The 20,112-nt window shown below is 40.7% G+C and overlaps 1 protein-coding gene across 1 annotated transcript; it reads left to right on the forward strand.

Annotated features, from left to right (window-relative positions):
• Positions 1-614: 614 nt before the first annotated feature.
• On the forward strand, positions 615-19,740 carry LOC306821755 (uncharacterized protein; the record flags this gene model as incomplete). Its single annotated transcript, XM_079340329.1, has 6 exons — positions 615-684; positions 989-1,045; positions 1,188-1,256; positions 19,302-19,370; positions 19,495-19,539; positions 19,664-19,740. The coding sequence occupies exons 1-6, from the start codon at positions 648-650 to the stop codon at positions 19,738-19,740; spliced, it is 354 nt and encodes a 117-aa protein (XP_079196455.1). The 5' UTR covers positions 615-647.
• Between the last annotated feature and the right edge of the window lie 372 nt (positions 19,741-20,112).

Here is a 20,112-nt window from a genome sequence, read left to right on the forward strand (position 1 = left end):
ACTTTACTCTGAATAGCAGGGACTTTCTGTGCTGTTGACTTTAAACCAAGTTTTTATGTGGTCTGAGGTGCAGTCGATTTGCATGTCCTCCAGGCTGACCTCACATCATTTTAAGACCAACACACCTGTAGATGCTAACAGTGACATTTACCTTCAAACAATTTGAGCACTGAGCTTAAATAAGTCAGCTGCATCAGGTGGAATATAGGAGAGACACCTGCACCAAGACCCTTTGAGCTGGGCGTAGGACAAAGTGTTGTGCTGAAGTTCTGAGTTCTTTCTAAATGGGGAACAAAACTTGAAGAAGAAGCAGCTCTTTTAACACTGCAGCTAATTGTTTCTTGGATGTGTTGGGTTAAAGCTCTTATATGTTAAAGTGCTTTTTTACAGGAAGTCTTACCAGCCTCAATGGATGAAGTGAGACGTATACATCTTTTGGTTTCATAAAACAGTTGAAGAAACAGTTGAGGTTAAAACCACTTCCTTGTTGGATTAGTTGAGTTTCTATCATTAGGCAAATGAGATATGGAATAAAGTGTCCTGCCCTCTTTCAGCACAGAGCACTGATATATAAAGTCCAACAAACATTTACAGACAACATAAAGGAGAGGGATTGTTACAGGCTGTGCAGACGCTGCTCAGTCAGGATGCTCGCAGGTTTCCTCCTGTTGCTCCTCCTCACAGGTAAGCCGGGACATTTCTTATAGATGCATGCGATTGCAAAGGTCTGATATGAAGGAGAAGAATACAGTTTGGTTTGTGTTTCAGCTTGGAAAACAAAAGTCAAATATCTACCATCTGTCTGCTCCTTAAAAGACATGCTGTGTGTTTTTATCCACTGAAGCATTTTCTTGATTTGAGTTTGTCTGTTGGAAAAAAAATGAAATTCAGGTTGTCAGCTCTTCTGTCTGCGGTGTAGGAGAGGAAGAGAGGTGTGTGCATGGAAACAATATTGAAAAAAATATTTCTGTCAACTCTTTTATATCAGATGGAAGTACCTTCATTCTCGCAGATCCTCTTGATGATGAACTGACGACCGATGACAGTATGTGCAAGAAATAGATCAACAGTCAGAGGACAAGTCTTGGACTAGTGAACAGATCAGGCTCCAGATTTCTATGAGATTATCTGCTTTCCTATTGACCTGAAGACTATGACAAAAAATATGGTATTTTCTTTTGTGTCAGGTGGAAGTTCCTCTGATGTCACAGAGCCTCCTGATGATCAACATATGTACATTCAGAGCTCTATCAAAGGTTAGTAAAAATGCACCATCCTTTATTTTAAAACTACTTTTAAAACCTCCCCCTAACTTCTTGTTGTCATGTTCAGCTTCCTCCCTCTGGACCGAGGCTTGTAATCCAGATAGGTACCAAACAAGGCGACACAAAACCCCTGAACTGAACAAGCTGCAGTCACATTCACACAGGCATTTTCTGGGTTTCAGTTTCTCTGTTGTTGTTGTTGTTGTTGGCTGTTGTTTCATTGTTGTTTCATTGTTGTTGTTGGCTGTTGTTTTGTTGTCGTTGTTGTTGTTGGCTGTTGTTTCGTTGTTGTTTCATTGTTGTTGTTGTTGTTGTTGGCTGTTGTTTCATTGTTGTTTCATTGTTGTTGTTGGCTGTTGCTTTGTTGTCGTTGTTGTTGTTGGCTGTTGTTTCGTAGTTGTTTCATTGTTGTTGTTGTTGTTGTTGTTGATGAGACTATGCTGTCTCAGAGGTTCCAACAGTAACAGGAACCTTTTTTAAACAGGATCTATTACACTCAGCTTCACCATTAAGTGTGTCAGTCTGAAACACCTCCTGCTGTTTTTTTATTTATCTGATATTTCAGCTGCTGTCTCTTTAAGGACCATGGGCATGAACATACTGAACTTCGAAACATGTTTCTTCAGGTGGAAGAATCGACATGGACTCAATATTTGGGGATGTTTCCAAGACGGATGGTGACAGTTATACAGCAAAAAGTATGTAAAAACTGGGCCTGAGCATGATTACCTCTTGCATATAATGTGATAGTACAGCACATGCATGCTTTATGTTACTGTGTAGCATGCTCAGTTTACAAACAGGCGGAAAAAAATTAAATTATCTGCACACTGGAGAAGAACACAGAGAGCATGGCAGCTGCTTTACAGACGTTGTGTCTGATTTTGAGTCACTTTAATCATCTATATTCGTATGTTTATTTAAAAAATAAAAAAGACGAGTTTTGCATCAGCACAACACAGAGAACATGACTGCAACTCTGTGAAGTATTTTGCATAATGTAATTTTGATGCAGCCATAAAACTCTGGATTTCTCCAGAATGAAGGCCGTCAGTGCTGCGTTCCCACGTGCTCGTGCATGAAATGTACCACGCCTGAGCACACGTCTCCGCTGTGTGTCAAAGTCAAGGAAGTGGATCGTGCCTGAGATTCCAGGCCCTGGATAGATTTCAGGCCCTGGAAACGGCAGATCCACTGTCCATGATGAGCTTAGCCTTATGCGACAGTGTCTCTCTTGTCTTTTCTGCTCCCTTCTCGCTCATTCACCACGTCCTGAGCGTATAAAACATGTCTTTGGAGCTCTCCATACCTTACACCATGACACCATCTTATGTACAACATGCATGTCTGCCCTGCAACATCCATAATGTGGTTGCAGAGGAGGCCTGAGTGACGGTTAAAGGCTTCCGTCAAGCAATGCAGGAAATCAGCAGCTTGCTTCTCTGGGCGCTGCGTAACACTCCTGATAGCGCCGGTGTCAGTGTTTCTGAAGAACTCGTTTCTCAGGTCTCGGGTCAGAGTAGCAACAGCAGCTTTGTATTCCAGTGTCTGTGTTATTCCAATCTGGATGCTTTGCTCTTTGGTCTGGAGCTGGCAGTGTTAGGGCTGTCATAACGTTGCGATGTTGGAGAACCGTCAGCTGGGCCATGTTGACCACGGGTAGGAGGCTGGTCATCTGGTTCCGGCTGGTCTGGTTCCAATGGTGGCAGGGACGGTGGCATGGGAGGGTAGGAGTCCAGGTCCGAGTTCGTCCCCCTGAGGGCCTGCAATGGTGCCTGCAATGGGGCATAAGGAGACAGGCGTGAGGTATCACTAGACCTATATGGAGGTGGGCTGAACTGGTTTTTTCTTCAAGTTACATCTCCACTTTAAACTCGTCCCTCTACCATTCTTTTACATGACCTTTTTTCTCTCTCTCTTTTGCAGCGAGAGTCTCACTGCAGTCTTCCACATTCTCATGCATTTGCTACGACTCCCATATCTTTCCAAATCCTTAACTTTCACCTTTACGTTTTCCTTTTATTTATACTGTCTTTATTATTTATATTTTGTTAATATTGTTATTATTATTTTAACTGATTTAAGCTCAACGAACCTCCTTCTGGAAATCCATATTCATTCATCCACTCATTCAGACATTCGAAACATTTTTCACCGTATTTGTTTTTTTGTTTGTTTTTTTTTTCCTTTTTTCCTGTTTTTTCTTTTTCTTTTTTTTTTTCATCCCATAATATTACACACTGGACTGTCGGGGAAAGGCACATGACACTTAGTGGATCCCCCTGTTACAGTCAAGACATCTCTTGCTGGTTTTCCTAATTTTATCGTGGCGAAATACTAAGGGCACTGACTTGCCACGAGAATATTCTCACACTTTGAATATTCCGTTGGAAAGTCCCCTGATTTTTCAGATTTTATAGAGCTCGAAATCATAAGAGCACAGAGTCCCCCGGAGAAAATCCAGAGCTCTTACCTTCATAAGTTTGAAGTACTAAGAGCACCTTGAATTTTCCCCTGGGAAGTCCTGATTCCTTTTAGATTTTTTAGTGCTCGAAATCATAAGAACACTGAGTCTCCAAGGAAAAATTCCTGATTTCTATACTTTATAGTGCTTGAAATCATAAGAGCACTTGATTTTCCCCCTGGAAAATCTCCTGATTTTCAGATTTTATTGTGCTTGAAATCATTAGAGCACTGATTTTTCCTTGGAAAGTCCCTGATTTTCCCTCTTTATAGTGCTTGAAATCATAAAAACACCCGTCTTCCCTTTCCCCGAGAGTCCATACTTATAATTTGAATAATATCTCACCCAGTATTCTCTCGGATCAAGTCCGTTTGAACCAGGCGGCCGTAGACGCAGGAAACGAGATTCCGGCTCCCCTGTTCAAACAGGTGGACTGAGTTTTTCTTTCCTCAGGCTGGCCAAGCACCGTTCTCCCGTTCCCCTCGTGTAGCAGCTCGCTGGATCCTGCCGACAACGCCAAATTGTTGTGGAATTTTTCCCCATTACCAAAGACTGAAAATAAAGAGTGAGAAGATCTATTCAAAAAGGAACCCAAAGATCGATCTGGTCTCAATGAACATTTATTCGAAGGAAAGATAAGCGTTGGAAGACCCCTCTCTCACACGGCGAGGAGAGAAAGAGGCCCCGAGAAAAGGCAAACATGAACACTTATACATTTCCATCACATTACACAGATCACTTCCTCATCATGCCACATAGAGCCACTGCCCACCTGGCAGGGCGCCATCTCTCCCCTAGTGTGAGAAAAGAGACAACATGACTATTTACCATCTCCCAAGAATAAAGGGAACAAAATGATGGGAAACAAAACACCCAATATGCTGTGCATGTAGTATTCTAAGACATTTCAGATATGAGACCTACTTACTCTACCTACCATACTCTACGAGACCTTCGTAGTAGAAATGGAGTAAAATTTTCCATAACACACGTTTTAAAAAGAGGCGACAACGGGAGCATGAGCTGTACTTGCTACATGATGATATGGAAGTGAGTTGTTGTTGTTTTGCTACCAGTGTTTTCGCGACACCGTCACCTCGCTTTCTGATTGGCTACACGTCACAGTCAACAGCCTCGCGCTTGTTTCCCCTCGGGGGTGGGGGGGGGGGTTGGGGGGGGGACACCACACGTGATGAGAAATCAGGCCAAAACAATCCAACATGTTGAATATCCCCGATTTGAGATCGGAGGAGAGTAGTCTGAACACACCACACACGGCAGGATGATCTTATAAGATTATTTTATGATGATCGGGGCGTCTTTAAGATTATCAGAAGGAGAGAATCGGGGCCAAGATTGGCGTAATTATCCTGCTGTGTGAACCAGACTTAAGCAGTCCCAGGAACAGGGACAGAGTGCTCTGCAGGTACAAAAACAGGATGCAGTTGATGCTCTGCTGGAACTAGGGGCAGACAGCGCTCTGTTTGACCAGGATCAGGAAGCAGGAGGCGCTCAGTGGGACCAGGAAGCAGGAGGCACTCTGAAGGATCAGGAAGCAGGGGGCGCTCTGTGGAATCAGGAACAGGAAGCTCTGAGGCTTGAATTGAGGTGTTGGCTGCAGCATAAGCCGAGGCCTTAGTTGTGGCCTGGGTTAAGGCTTGAGTTCAGGCCTTTGTTAAGGCTTGAGTTCAGGCCTGGGCTCCGAAGCCTGAGGTGAAGCTTTGTGGAGCCTTTACTTTACTTTAAAGGTCCATCAGAAAATCTACTAAGGAGCTTGAGGAGATTGAATCTGGACATCTTGAGGAATTTTTGCGTCTTCTCCTTCCTTGTGTGCCGAAAATAGAACCACTGCAAGGGAGACGGCTCTGAGTAACAACAAAAATAATCTGCTGGGTCTGTACTTGGTCAGTTGATTTTGTCACGATCACTGGTTCAAAAACAGGTAGGAGGACCCAAAATGATTTATTTAAACAAAAGGTTTAACACGAGGAAACATCTGAAATCTGACTGGTACAACACACACACAAGCAAAACTAAATCACGACAGTTCCTGCTGTTGTTTATGTTTTTGTAGATTAGATTTTTTCTTGTATTGATGAATGTAAAGCACTTTGTAAATCTGTTTTTTTAAAGGTGCTATATAAATAAAGTTATTACTATTATTTCCTCATGTCCTCCTGAGGACGAGAAACCTGTCTAACAAAGTGATGTGTCTTTATGTTTCCTCTGAAGCTCAACGGCCTCCTGAGTGCAGTCATGAGACTCTTGTGAACCACTTGAATTTGACCAACAAAGTCAAGTTCGCTATGATCCGGCCAGTTGAAGACCACAGAAATAAGACAGAAATAAGGATGTCTCTTCAAATAAATGCTATTCTAGATGTGGTAAGTGAATTTAATGAGTTCTGTCTTCTGTCAAAGAACTTGTGATGGTTAAACTTTTCATTTTGTTTATGAAAGGAACTCTTAAAACTTCTGAATGTTCATTTAAAGACTTTTCTTCATGTTAGAAAGAATGTATTCAGAAACCACTTTAATTCAATCAACCCCCCCCCCCGCAAACACACACACACACACACACACACACACACTACTAATGACTGCACTCTGCTCACCTTCAGTGTTGTTTTTAAATGTATTTCTTCACAATATGTGGAATTTAATGTAAATGATGTGCATGTATCAGTATCTGACCTGTTGCTTGTTGAAAGCTTGTACTTCAAAGACATTTTAAAACACCTTAAATCTTTTTTACTTTTCCCTAGATAGAGAAGGAGCAGAAACTTGTTTCTTATGTTACTGTAATAACGGTGAGTTCTCTTTGAGGAGCACATTTTGATTGGCCGAATTCTCATCTCTTCTTCTGTTGTTTCAATGCTGTTCTCCTCTTTGTTCATTTTAGGACTGGCGAAATGATTTCCTCAAATGGGATCCATCTGAGTTCTGTGATATGCATTCCATTTCTCTTCCAAGAGAACTCTTGTGGGAGCCGTATATATTCATCCAAGAAATGTGAGTTTGACTTCATGTGCATGGTCTTCAGTGTTGGGGTTGTTACTCGTAAAAGTAATACATCACATCACTTAGTTTCTCATTGCTGAACATAATTAGTTACATTTCATTGGCAATTAAATATATAAAGTTAACCCTTACATATTCCCACATTTTTATAATGAGCACAAACATAAAAACCCACCTTAATGCTCTTTAATATAAAAAAGGCTACAGCACTGGCAGCATGCTAAATGTCTGAAAACAACACTGTGATGGAAACTTTCAGTGTGTGGCATGGAGGGGGGATTTTGGTTTGGTGGAAATTAATTATGTTAAACAATAGCCGACAATGCCACCTAGGGGCGTGCACCCCAGGAAATACACAACAGGTAAATACTAAGGACACTCAGGTTCAAAGCTGAAGAGACGTGTTTCACAAGAATGTAAAAGAATTTATTGAAAATACTGTAAATCAAAAAGGAAAAATGCAAAGTAAGGTGAATTATGTGGAGAAGGAAAACTAGTTAAAAAGCAGAACACAAATACTATTAAAGGGGAATTAAAATAAATCTTTAAATGTTTATATTACAGAATCTAAAAGAGATCAGATGTAAAGTTGAGCTTTAAAATGCTAACAAACTAGAAATAATCCAAAACGGAGTTTAAGCCACTAAGTGAAGAGGCAGAGTACACTGAGGAAGGTGTGGGGGGTGCGACCACACACTCACCTTCTTGCAGCACAGCAAATCTCACAGCAATCTTGAGCTCAATGGGTTATTTACCTGGTTAAATTAAAAAATTTAAAATATCAATAGTAGAAATCAATTTCAGGGTATGCAATGCACACCTGAAGGGAGGGGGGAGAGAAAACTGTCCCTCTGCTACTTTTTGTAGCAGTGTTGGAAATACGTTGATTCTACTGCTGAAACAGGCATCGTTTCTCTCACGATGTACAAGGCTATTGATCTCTGCTTTTGTCGATACTTGTTGAAAGTCAAGCATCGGCTGCTGCGTTATCTTTTCTTGAGTGTCTCTCAGGGGCCAGGGGTCTCCTTGAGCTACTAGCTTGTGTTAGCATGTTGCCTTTGCAGGTGCCTGGAAAGATTTGATGTCGAGTTCACAGCAGTTAAGAGTTGTTTTTGGCCATGATACACTTCACACTTTACTCACATGTTTGTCCTTTCCTCCAACAAATTCAAAGTAGTGTGCATATTTCTAATCCAACACTTCACAAGCTACTCAAGGCAGAGATTAACATTTTCAATTTTAAACTGAAAGGTTCTGGGTACCCTGACTTTGAACAGCTCGATCAGATTTTCCTACAGGAGTTGAATTTAAATCTTTTTATACAGGTTATGAGACCTTTATGGAGACATTTGTAAAGAAATCCCCTCCTAGTTCACTGTAGGGGAACAAATGTAGAAAGAAGTCTAATCCAAAATCTTTTTTTTTTTTTAAACAGGACAGGAAAAGACAAGACCTCTCGAATGCCTTGGATCTTTGTTGGTTCCGAGGGTTTTGCAGTTATAATGGATCACATGGTTCTGGAAACCACATGCAGGATGAGATTTTACAAATTTCCTCTGGACACTCAAATCTGCAACTTCACCTTCACGACATTCACAACCGGGGGTGAGCCTTTAGCATGTATAGTTCCTATCATTTATTTTTCCTCCAGTTTAAATGCATGTGTGTACTTCAATGACTTTGTCACCTGAAATAAAATACTTGACTTTTTTTTCTCAAATTGTAGGTGGAGATATTGAACTTCAAGGATCTAAAGATCCTCATGACTTGGATAAGAGCATGTCTGAGTGGAATCTGATGAACACTACAATACATCACAACAGTCATTCTAACTTTCTGATGGTCGTTTACTCAGTAAGTACCGTCTGTGACTGAATATTCATGACTTTAGTTGGTAAACGTTTCTGTTGCTTCAAATGAAACCATCAATAATACACAGAATGATTATATATTAGACATTCCTGACTTTGAGTAGTCAGAAAACTAGAAAATAAAAATACAAGTCTATTAACCTTCATATTTGATTTACTGTTATAACACAACGTGATGATAACACTGTCCATAAGCAGAGCAGGAAGAAGAATACTTGTAATATAACTAAAGATACTATTGAAACTGTCAGGCCTGGACAAAGGGGACGACTCAAATGCAGAGAACGTATTCAAAAAAAATCTTTATTTTTCAAGCACGCAAATGACCACAAGACAGAGCGATAAAATAAGTAGGCTACGAAAACCTGAATCCTAAAATAAAGCAAAACTCTAGAGAGAACAAAATCACTGCAATAAAGGCAGGCTAAAAAGGCTATGATAAATGATCTTAAAAATAATCAAACACAAAATCACTGCATGAAGCAGGAAGGAAGACAAAGAGAAATACACACTTATCAATAAGCTATTACTTTTCAAAATAAAACATGAAATTCACAAGACAGACAAAACATGACAAGACACCCCCCACCGCTGTGTGACAGAAACAGAATAACGTCTTCATAGATGTCTATTCAGTCTTTTCCAAACACCTTGAGCCTTGCTGGGTAGATGATGTGGGATTTCACCTGTGTTTTCTAAGTGGGTGCACTTGGTTTCGTTCCTGTTGGATTTTAGGTGTAAAGTCTTGCTCGAAAAAGATTCTTGATCCCTGCAGAAGGATTTCTCTTTTCCCCCATGCCGATTTCAGAACTTGCTGTCTCATGCCCCAATCAATCAATGAAAAATGTGTCTATTTGCGTTCACACATGCAGCTCCTTCTGGAAATATCTCCATCATGAAACAATTTATCGATATGAAATCTGAAGTTATGTGATCGTATTTAGACATACGTGTTTGAATATAGACTTTCTGTCAACCATCTTAACTTTCCACATGATTTCACAGATCACGATACAGAGGCAGTCAATGCTCTATATCCTCAACTTCATTCTGCCCATCCTGTTCTTCTTGTGTCTGGACTTGGCCTCCTTCCTGATCTCAGACAGCGGAGGTGAGAAGCTCAGCTTCAAGGTGACTGTGCTGCTGGCTGTCACAGTGATGCAGCTGATTCTGAATGATATCCTGCCTTCCTCCTCAGACAGGATCCCCCTCATAGGTAAAGACGTTCAATGGCTGCCTTTGTTGATTAATCATTTAACAGCAAATTCTTACTCAATGTGTCGTCATCTTTAGACTTTAGATCTTTCGTAATGCTGCTTTCTCCTCAGCGGTCTATTGTATCGGGACTTTCATTTTGATGATGATGAGCCTCTTGGAGACTATTTTGGTGATGTATCTGATGGAAAGAGATTCTGTATCACAAGACAAAGACGCAGAAAAAGACCAAAAACTGAAAGAAGACTGCACTGACAAGCATGGGAAACTCCAAAACTGCTTTAGAGGTGACAATTTAAAAAATGTGTAAATATACATGATTAAAAAAGGGTCACAGCTGGTTACTTTGAGGAGCTGCAAAGATGTTACTCCAGATATTCAGCATGTTCAATACGTTTGATCAAATGAAGTAGTCCTGATGTCAAACATTCCCTAACCTGTCTCGTATATCTTCACAGACATTAACAAATGGGTTCACTCGACCTGTGTCCGTGATGTTTCCCTCAGTGAGACGGCATCTGAACTGCTGCCGGTGGCAAAAGAGGTAAAGAGGAAGCTGTATGTTAACATTAACAGAGATTGTTCCATGGTGTATATACTCCACAGGAGATGAGAAACCCTGTTGTTTAAATCATATTTGGTGGTTACCATAGTTAATTTGAGGCTGACATTGTAATTTGTAGTTCTCTGATATCACAGTGGTGCCCCTGGGTTTAGTAAGCCCAGTTTATTAATAGTGTTGATTTATATTATTAATTAATTAAGGATAATTGTTAATGTTAATTTGAAGAACCATGTTCAAACCCTGCAGGATGAGGTCCAATCCCTGCAGGCAGAAATCAGATTTATTCATCAGCACTACAAAACTACCAAACAGCTAATTTTAGCTAGGTTTTTCAGCTAGGTTTTATGCCTAGCGTTGGATATTTAGACAGTCTGTCCAGTCTTTGCCTCACTATCATGATGTCTATAAATGTTTATAAACTTTTAGGGTAGCAGCAGCCGAGTGAGCGAGGAATGCCAGGAGAAGATATCTGAAGAACTGCTGAAGCTGCTGCTCAGCATCAGGAAGGACGAAGACAAGCCCGGCTACTGGACCAGAATGACTAAAACGATCAACAGAATCTACATGATTGTTTATGTCATAACTGCCAGTTTGTTTTTAGGTGTTCTGTTTTCACGTTGGTTCGCTGAGGAAAACAAGTAGTGTGATCAATAAAGTCAAGTAATCAAGAATGTGCTGAGAAGTAGGCACTCACAAAAAGTAAAGAGCTGGGATAATGCCTTTGTTAAGATATGATGTGGTAAGTGTTTATATGCATGCAGGATGCATGATGGGACAGTAGTTAGCGTTGATACCTCACAGGGAGGTTCAATTCCCCCGTCTGTCAGGAGCCTCTCTGTGTGGAGTCTGCATGTTCTCCACGTATATCCGTGGGTTCTCTCCGGCTTCCCACAGTCTAAACACATGCTCTTTAGGTTAACTGGTGACTCTAAATGACCAGTAGGTGTGAATGTGGCTGGTTTTCTGTCTCTATATGTCAGCTCTGTGATTGACTGGGGAACCGTCCAATGAGAGCTAGGATGGGCTCCTGGCCCCTGCAGCCCTTAACAGCAAGAAGCTGTATAGATAATGCATGGATGGATATAGGCATGCATATAAATGTGTCTTAACACCCATCCATATAATATAACAAAAAAACACAGGGGTTTTAAATAAATGTGAAATGTAAAAACAAAATATATGTAGCGTGCCATTAAGTGCATGAAAGGTTTTAGCATGCATCTTCATAAGGCTTTGTTTTGTTCAACCAGAAATCTGACTCAAGCAATCAAATGAGCAGAGAAAACATTAACCCATGCAGTTTATGATGCAAACGTTTTGGATTGTTTTGTGTATAATCATGTATGAAATGAATCTTGATATCTTCTGTCACTACAGGCTCTGTAGACGTGTATCAAACTCTTCATAAAGCAAAACAAACATGACAAGTAAAATATTCTCTGGTGCTCATTTCAGTGTTCTTGAGAGTGGTACCTCCTTACTTCCATCAGGTGTGTGTTTGATCTGTTACCACTCCGCCAAGGCAGTGGAGCAGAGGTTTTCAATTTAGTCGATGTGTGTGCTTCCTGTGTTAGGCTTCTATTGCTGCCGGATGCCGGAGAACGATTCATCAATTTACCAAAGAGCAGATTGAGCTGGACAGGAAGTCAGACACTGGGTTTATTTTCAAAATAAAACCCATTTCTGTCGTTTGTCGGTTGACAACAAGAAGTTTGTTGTCGTGTTTGTACAAGTTTTTTTCTACGGTTTCATACCAAATATAAGGTGTTATCTCAGGATGTCATGAGTGATTCAGTAATCACCACAGGAACTCCTTGGTCTCGTGACTCCAGCTGTCCACTGCTCTGTACTGCACACTCAGAACACAGCCTGTGGGTGTTGACGGATGATGGAGAAAAATGTCCTATAATAAACATTCTCCAGAGATTTGACTTTTAATATATTAAAGTTGGAAGATTTATTTTTACAGTTGAAGGATAAAAGTTGCTATTTAATCCTTTTCCTATGTTGTTCATAGAAATCTGACTCCTCTAAAAAATTACCTCAAATCTCTGCGCATTCTTTTGATGGGATGAGAGGAATGACTGGAGGCGTCTCTCAACACTACATGTCCCTGACAACAGACAGATACCTGGTCAGTTCATGAAGTCTGAGCCCCGACTATCTTTCCCTGAACCCTTTTATAGATCAGATCAACCCAGGTCACAGAGTCAACAAGCACACAGACCAGAGCCCCACTCTTCCAATAAACAGCCAAAACCCAAAACAAATCTTCTCGCAGTTAAAAAGGAACAACTCCTCTTAACTATGCAAATGTATAGTTCATCTATTATAAACCTTAAGAAGAATTTTAAAAGATCTACTCCTCTCCTTCAGGAAATGTTCCACTATTATTGCCTAACACTAAAATTCTATTTATCAATCACACTCAAACAAAATAATTACACATTTACCACACAGCACACAAACAAACACATCAACAGACATCAACAGCACACACACACACACACACACACACACACACACACACACACATCTACTCAGGCTGTACAGCACTCACTCACACATCCAAAGACTCCACCAGCACACACACAGCTCCTCACAAGTTTACCAGGTAGAGCTAAAGGTGTTGCTCAAAATACCGGTAACAGGGTAGAAGAAAAAACAACTACTTTTCCCCTTTCCACTCTCTGAACCAGTGAGATAAAAGAGAAAGGAGGTGCGATGGACGAAAAAATATATATATTTCTAAATATTTATACTTAAGGAGCAGAACTTAAGTTCAAATTAACACACAACAGAAAACACTATATACACGTGAACAGTAGAAAATGTATGGACGCAATGCCCTATTTGAAGTCCTGACTGGCAAGCTTCTACGGCAGTCCTAATGACAACTGCGGCCAGTCACTGGGGGTTCTATCCCAGACTCACAAACAGTTTTAATACACTTCTGCTGATTCACCGCCTCCCCAATGATCCCACACACAGTTCTCTGTCGACTGAAATGACCAGCGCTCAACCTGTTGCCTTCTTTACATTGTCATTCAGCGTCAGAAGAAAAGACCCAGCCCAACATTTATCCCAGCCAGTCTCTCGCCCCTGGCTTTCTAACCAGTCTCTCGCCCCTGGCTTTCTAACCAGTCTCTCGCCCCTGGTTTCCTAGTCAGTCTCTCGCCCCTGGTTTCACAGCCAGTCTCTCACCCCTGACTTCTCTTCGTACGGCCTTCTGTTCGATCGCTTACTTGTATTCTTGATTCAATTTTCTAAATGTAGACATTAACACCATCTATACCCAAAAGAGACAACGATAATTTAGATTTTCCAATGTGCACAATTTTATGGAAAAGGTTTGTGTTCACCTTTGGTTTTTGTGAGGCCTCTCGATGTCTGGATAGGTCTGGACGTTGTACCATAGACTTCAATGCAGTCGTTCTACCACCTCAAGAAATTAATAAATTTGAATCAAACATATTTCAAAAAATGTTCATAAATTAATCAATACTTACGTCCTCCATCAAACCTCATCCCCCATCGTCGGGGGCACCAAGTGAAGGATAAAAGTTGCTATTTAATCCTTTTCCTATGTTGTTAATAGAAATCTGACTCCTCTAAATAATTACCTCAAATCTCTGTGCATTCTTTTGATGGGATGAGAGGAATGACTGGAAGCGTCTCTTTCAGGTCAACAGAGTTTATTAACCCGATGAATCAAGAATAGAAGTTACAGAGTCTCTGGGTTCAACACTATGTGTCCCTGACAACAGACAGATACCTGGTCAGTTCATGAAGTCTGAGCCCCGACTATCTTTCCCTGAACCCTTTTATACATTAGACAGAGATTATCTAACCAAATTATGCATTTGAGAATATGCGGTGTCCTTCCTCCGATTGGGCAGCTTTCCAAATTATGCGCCTCCTGATGTTTGGTTCCGCTTCTCTCATTGGTGCATCATACTCCCGAATCCTTTCACCTTCTGTAGGGGAAGACACTTCCTACCTGGCCTGTTTCTAATCACAAGAAGACATCTAGTCTAGTAATCATTTCCTTTTAAGCAACAAACCATTTAGGTGATTAACTATCAAGGCCCACTGAACCTATCAATGTGGATGAGTGATTAACTGTTCAGGGCCTTAAACTGAACCTATGTTTCATTTGGTGAGTGATTCAGTTTAAAGGGCCGCATCAAACACATGTTGGAATGTGCACTCACTCCTGCACATCCTCTTCACAGAATACCTTTAACCTCTGAACTAAAATCTCAATCAATTAGATTAAAACACTTAGAGTAAAACATGATATAATATAAATGTGAACAACAATGATTCATACAATGGATATCTAATCATTCCTTTGTATTTGGTGAGCAAACCTTTATTCAACAATACATTATTGCATTAAACACTTTGATTATAAGTAGAAAGAGGCCTATTATTCTAATACAGTACTGAATATTGTAGGCGCTGCCAGTCCAAAAGAATGGAGCTGTTGTCAGAAAGGATCCCTGCAGGGCCAGGTGTGTCTGTGGGCCGACGCATTGCTAGTTACACAACAGATTTCTGTCTTTAGAAGATTTACTTCATTGATCCCCGAAGGGAAACTTTACACTCTATGAATCATGCAACATGCACATAATGTGATATATACAGCACATATGCACAATCAGGATCCGGACATGCATTAATGGAGAGATGTCAGAGTGAGTGAGCGGCCCCCGACAGGCGCTCCTGAGCTGGTTGGTGCAAGGACATCTCAGCAAAGTGTATAAAGTGATGTTGTCTGGCATCTCTGCAGCTATCAGACCAATTTCCAGATTTTTGATCCGCACCGGGACTTGAACCGGCGACCCTCCCAACCAAAACCCTCTTAAATAGACACAAGGCAACGTTTCAATGTGAAGGAGCAGCAGCTCTACTCTGAGCGCCCCATGAATGTCTGAGCTCCTCACCCTATCGTCCAGCCACCCTACAGAGGAAACTAATTTATCTATTAAGCAGCAAATGCTAAGAAATATATTTAACTGAGCAGTCCTTTATGAACTAAAGTATGTATGTCAGTCCTTCTACTTTACTCTGAATAGCAGGGACTTTCTGTGCTGTTGACTTTAAACCAAGTTTTTATGTGGTCTGAGGTGCAGTCGATTTGCATGTCCTCCAGGCTGACCTCACATCATTTTAAGACCAACACACCTGTAGGTGCTAACAGTGACATTTGCCTTCAAACAATGTGAGCACTGAGCTTAAATAAGTCAGCTGCATCAGGTGGAATATAGGAGAGACACCTGCACCAAGACCCTTTGAGCTGGGCGTAGGACAAAGTGTTGTGCTGAAGTTCTGAGTTCTTTCTAAATGGGGAACAAAACTTGAAGAAGAAGCAGCTCTTTTAACACTGCAGCTAATTGTTTCTTGGACGTGTTGGGTTAAAGCTCTTATATGTTAAAGTGCTTTTTTCCAGGAAATCTTACCAGCCTCAATGGATGAAGTGAGACGTAAACATGTTTTTGTTTCATAAAACAGTTGAGGTTAAAACCACTTCCCTGTTGGATTAGTCGAGTTTCTATCATTAGGCAAATGAGAGATGAAATAAAGTGTCCTGCCCTCTTTCAGCACAGAGCACTGATGTATAAAGTCCAACAAACATTTACAGACAACATAAAGGAGAGGGATTGTTACAGGCTGTGCAGACGCTGCTCAGTCAGGATGCTCGCAGGTTTCCTCCTGTTGCTCCTCCTCACAGGTAAGCCGGGACATTTCTTTTAGATGCATGCGATTGCAAAGGTCTGATATGAAGGAGAAGAATACAGTTTGGTTTGTGTTTCAGCTTGGAAAACAAAAGTCAAATATCTACCATCTGTCTGCTCCTTAAAAGACGTGCCACTGTTGTAGTGGTTTTTAAAATTGTTTCTTTGTATCAAACTAATGTTGTCGCCTTCTTGACTGGTACTCTGTAGAAGGAGAACGTGTCTCTCAGTGGGATTTTGCAAGTAGTTCTTCATTTTATTTATTTTCTATTTTACCGTGACGGTGGCTCAGTTGGTATAGTCAGTCATCTCTCAAACAGAATGTCAGGGTTTCCGAAGTGTCCCTTGGCAAGGCACTTAACTCGAAGTTGCTCCTGCAGCTTTGGTGCTTTTATTGAATCAGTTTTTGAACGTTTACTTTCTTTCGTTATTTCTGTACACAACCTATTTTGACATTGCCTTAAAGAGCATATTGCAGGTTAAAAAAAGTTTAAATGAACACTTCATGTTGTCTGATAAGGGCTGTAGAATAAGTACATCAATGTTCTGTATGTTCTTCAACACATAAGAGCTCTAATTTAATTTAGAGGAGAAAGTGGCTGTTTTTAGCGTAGCTGTTTAGAACTCGCTTTTTTTCAACAATGCGTCACATGACGTTCTGCTACTCTGCTTTGATGGGCTTTATGCGTACGTGCATGAATGAATGAATGAAGCCTTTATTGCCCCTGGGGGAACTTGTCTTGCACCGAGAGCATGAAACACTTTACAAACAAGAAGGCAGCACAAAAGAATTAAACTCACATCGCTGTGAACTCACATCAGGAGAATCCTGCACCATGCACTGTATTTTCTATAACAACGTGAGCACTGGGCTGCATCAGGAATAAACAATAAAGACATAGTGCTGCATTTCCACAGGCCGTGTAATCGGGTTTTATGTCTCTCTCTCTCTCTCTCTCTCTCTCTCTGTCTCTCTCTCTCTCTCTCTCTCTCTCGCACAGCGCGGCACCGTAATACGTTGTACAGATTTGTTTTTACGAGTAACTCCCATACAATGTAAAGGTGAATGATCGGCACTTGCCCCTTCTACAAATTGTTTTTTAATTGATTGAATGGGATTCAAACTTTACATATGCTGATGTATACACAGCACTCGCCCATATATGGCGAGCTGACACCTGTCACTCAGCAGGACGCCTGCTCCGGGTCTCTCCTCACACCACAGCTTCTCTCCTGAGGCCGTTATTCCTTTAATCCTGCCTGTTTCTGCTCTCTATCACATCTAACAGGTTCACAATAATAAGCCAGTGGACCATCATATGTAAAGGAATACATATTTTCTTCCTCTATATTGACGGGAGTGACACTCAGATCCATGATTTTCTATGTTAAACAAATGGGGATTCAGCGGGACTCCCTTATGTTACGTCACAGCTGAATGTGGAAGTAAAGAGCAAAGACTAAAACATCTCCAGGAGACCCTGTGGGTTATTCATTTCAGAATTTCTTTAAAAACAGTATTGTTAACGTATTTTCCTATGATTAGTTAAGTTTTGTCTTTAACCTGCAATATGCTCTTTAAGACATTATTTAGTTGTGGATTAAATTGAATGAAATTATTGATTAAGCTTCCACTCAGATTGGTTGAACCTTAATCAATGTGATTATTTCTGTGATTATTTTTTTCGGTTTTTACCATGTTTTAGTGGGTTAAATAGTAGTCCCTTTTCTTGTGTTTTCTAATGTTGTAGTATTGGAAATATTTAAGTTAAGTTTAATAACAATTGTTTATTTATATTAATAATGAACAATTATTCTTTTAACTTTTTTTAACCACATTTTAAAACACAACATAAATGTTGACCACGTATTAGCTCTGCGAAACCCCAACGTAATTGGTGCCCCCTGTGAGGCCCTTAATAAACCAGCTTTGTCGCATTGTTTATACACAGTAATTCAAAAATGTTAATCCCTAAAGGAATTCTGCTGAAGGAAATTATCTTTTCTTTTGGAGAAAACTAAAGCCTGCAGAACCATATCCAAACCCTGAAGGATGAGGTCCAATCTTTGCAGGCAGAAAACACATATATCCTTCAGCACTACAAAACTAGCAAGCAGCTAATTCAGGTTTTATGCCTAGTGTTAGACATTTAGACAGTCTGTCCAAACTTTGCCTTAGTTTATCCCCAGACCAAATGCCTACTGATATTGTAATATTTGGTTGTTCTCTAATATCAGAGTGGTGCCCTTGGTATATTAAACTCAGTTAAATAATTATGTTGATTTATATTAAGAATTAAATACAGATATTTATTACTGTTAATTAGATTTGCCAAATTGTACTTTATTTTAAAGATTTATTTTTGGCCTTTATGCCTTCATCACAGAGAGGAAAGTGGATAGAGGCGGAAATCAGGGCGAGAGACATGCGGGAAATGAGCCACAGGCCGGACACGAACCCGGGCCGCCCGCGCGAGGACTGAGCATCAACGCATCAACGCGTGCGCTACCGCTGCGTCACCAGCGCGCCCTTAAATTGTACTTTATAAAATAAAAATGCTTTTCATTTGTAGAGAACTTTACATTTGAGAATCTCAAAGTGCTTCAGAGTTTAAAGGAATAAACCCAACATAAATGTTGTGCTGTGTTGGCCGTATATTGGCTTCTGCAAAACCCAAACATTATGGTGCCCTGTGTGAGACCTTCAACACCATCATGACATTGAGTCAACTTTTTGAGGTCTCAGTTGAGCTCAGCACTGATTTTTCCACATGATTACTTTGATTTGATTTGAAAATAACAATTTTACTGACACCCCACGGTTTCAGAGGCAACCTTTCCAGTGTCACAGTCTAAATGAGACATGACTGCTACCCAAGATGGTGATTTTTAATTGATATTTACGGTCTTGGTTTTGTCTCTATCACTAAATTTCGTTGTCTGGTTTGTTTGGGTTCTCGGTTAGTGTTTTTTTGACAACAACACTAGTGATGTCCCTTGTTGTTACACCTGTTTTGTAATCTGTGTCATGATGGATGTCGATCTTGCCGGGTGCAAACAAATCTATGGTCATAAATGAAGTCATGAAGATATATTACTTAGATATAAACTTGGGCAATAAAATAGTGAAATTAGAAAGATCTATATTCTTTTGTGTCAGGTGGAAGTTCCTCTGATGTCACAGAGCCTCCTGGTGATCAACAGACGTACAATGAGAGCTCTACAGGAGGTATGTAAAAATGCACCAGTGCTTTGTTTTAAAACTATATCAGAGGTCTTTGTTGGTGGGAGTAATTGGAGTGAATTTGCAAGAAAATATTGTAATTAGAAACATGTATATTCTTTTGTGTCAGATGGAAGTACCTATAATGATCCAACACCTGATTACAATCGGAGAGGTATGTAAAAATGCACCAGCCCTTTGTTTTAAAACTATTTCAGAGGTTCTTGCTGGGGGGAGGTACTGCAGTACATTTGCAAGAAAATATTAAAATTAGAAAGACGTATAATCTTTTGTTTCAGGTGGAAATTCCTCTGGTGTCACAGACCCTCCTGGTGATCAACAAACGTACAATGAGAGCTCTACAGGAGGTATGTAAAAATTCACCAGCCCAATGTTTTAAAACTCCTGGTTGTTCCAAAGTCGAGACTAAAATCTAAAGGTGACCTTTAGATTGACCTTTTCAGTCACTCCGGACCTTCAGGCATACGGCCTAAATGCTGTTCGGGAGGACGGCCCAAAGACCGACCAGACATGGGAATCAGTTCAGGGGGACGGCCAAGTGGCAGACCAACAAGGGGGATAAGTTCAGAGGGGCAGCCAGGTGGGCAGCCGGGAGGCCAATCAGCGAAAGGCAGGACCTCCGCCAAAGGGCCAGCCGGACCATTGACGTGGGGGCAGGAGCCGCCGGAAAATCCGACAAGAATGTAGCAGCTGCTGGAACTCCAAATGAGAGCCCTGGAGTGGCCGG

Source organism: Symphodus melops (assembly GCF_947650265.1).
Source record: "Symphodus melops genome assembly, chromosome: 3".
Classification (NCBI taxonomy): Eukaryota; Metazoa; Chordata; class Actinopteri; order Labriformes; family Labridae; genus Symphodus; species Symphodus melops.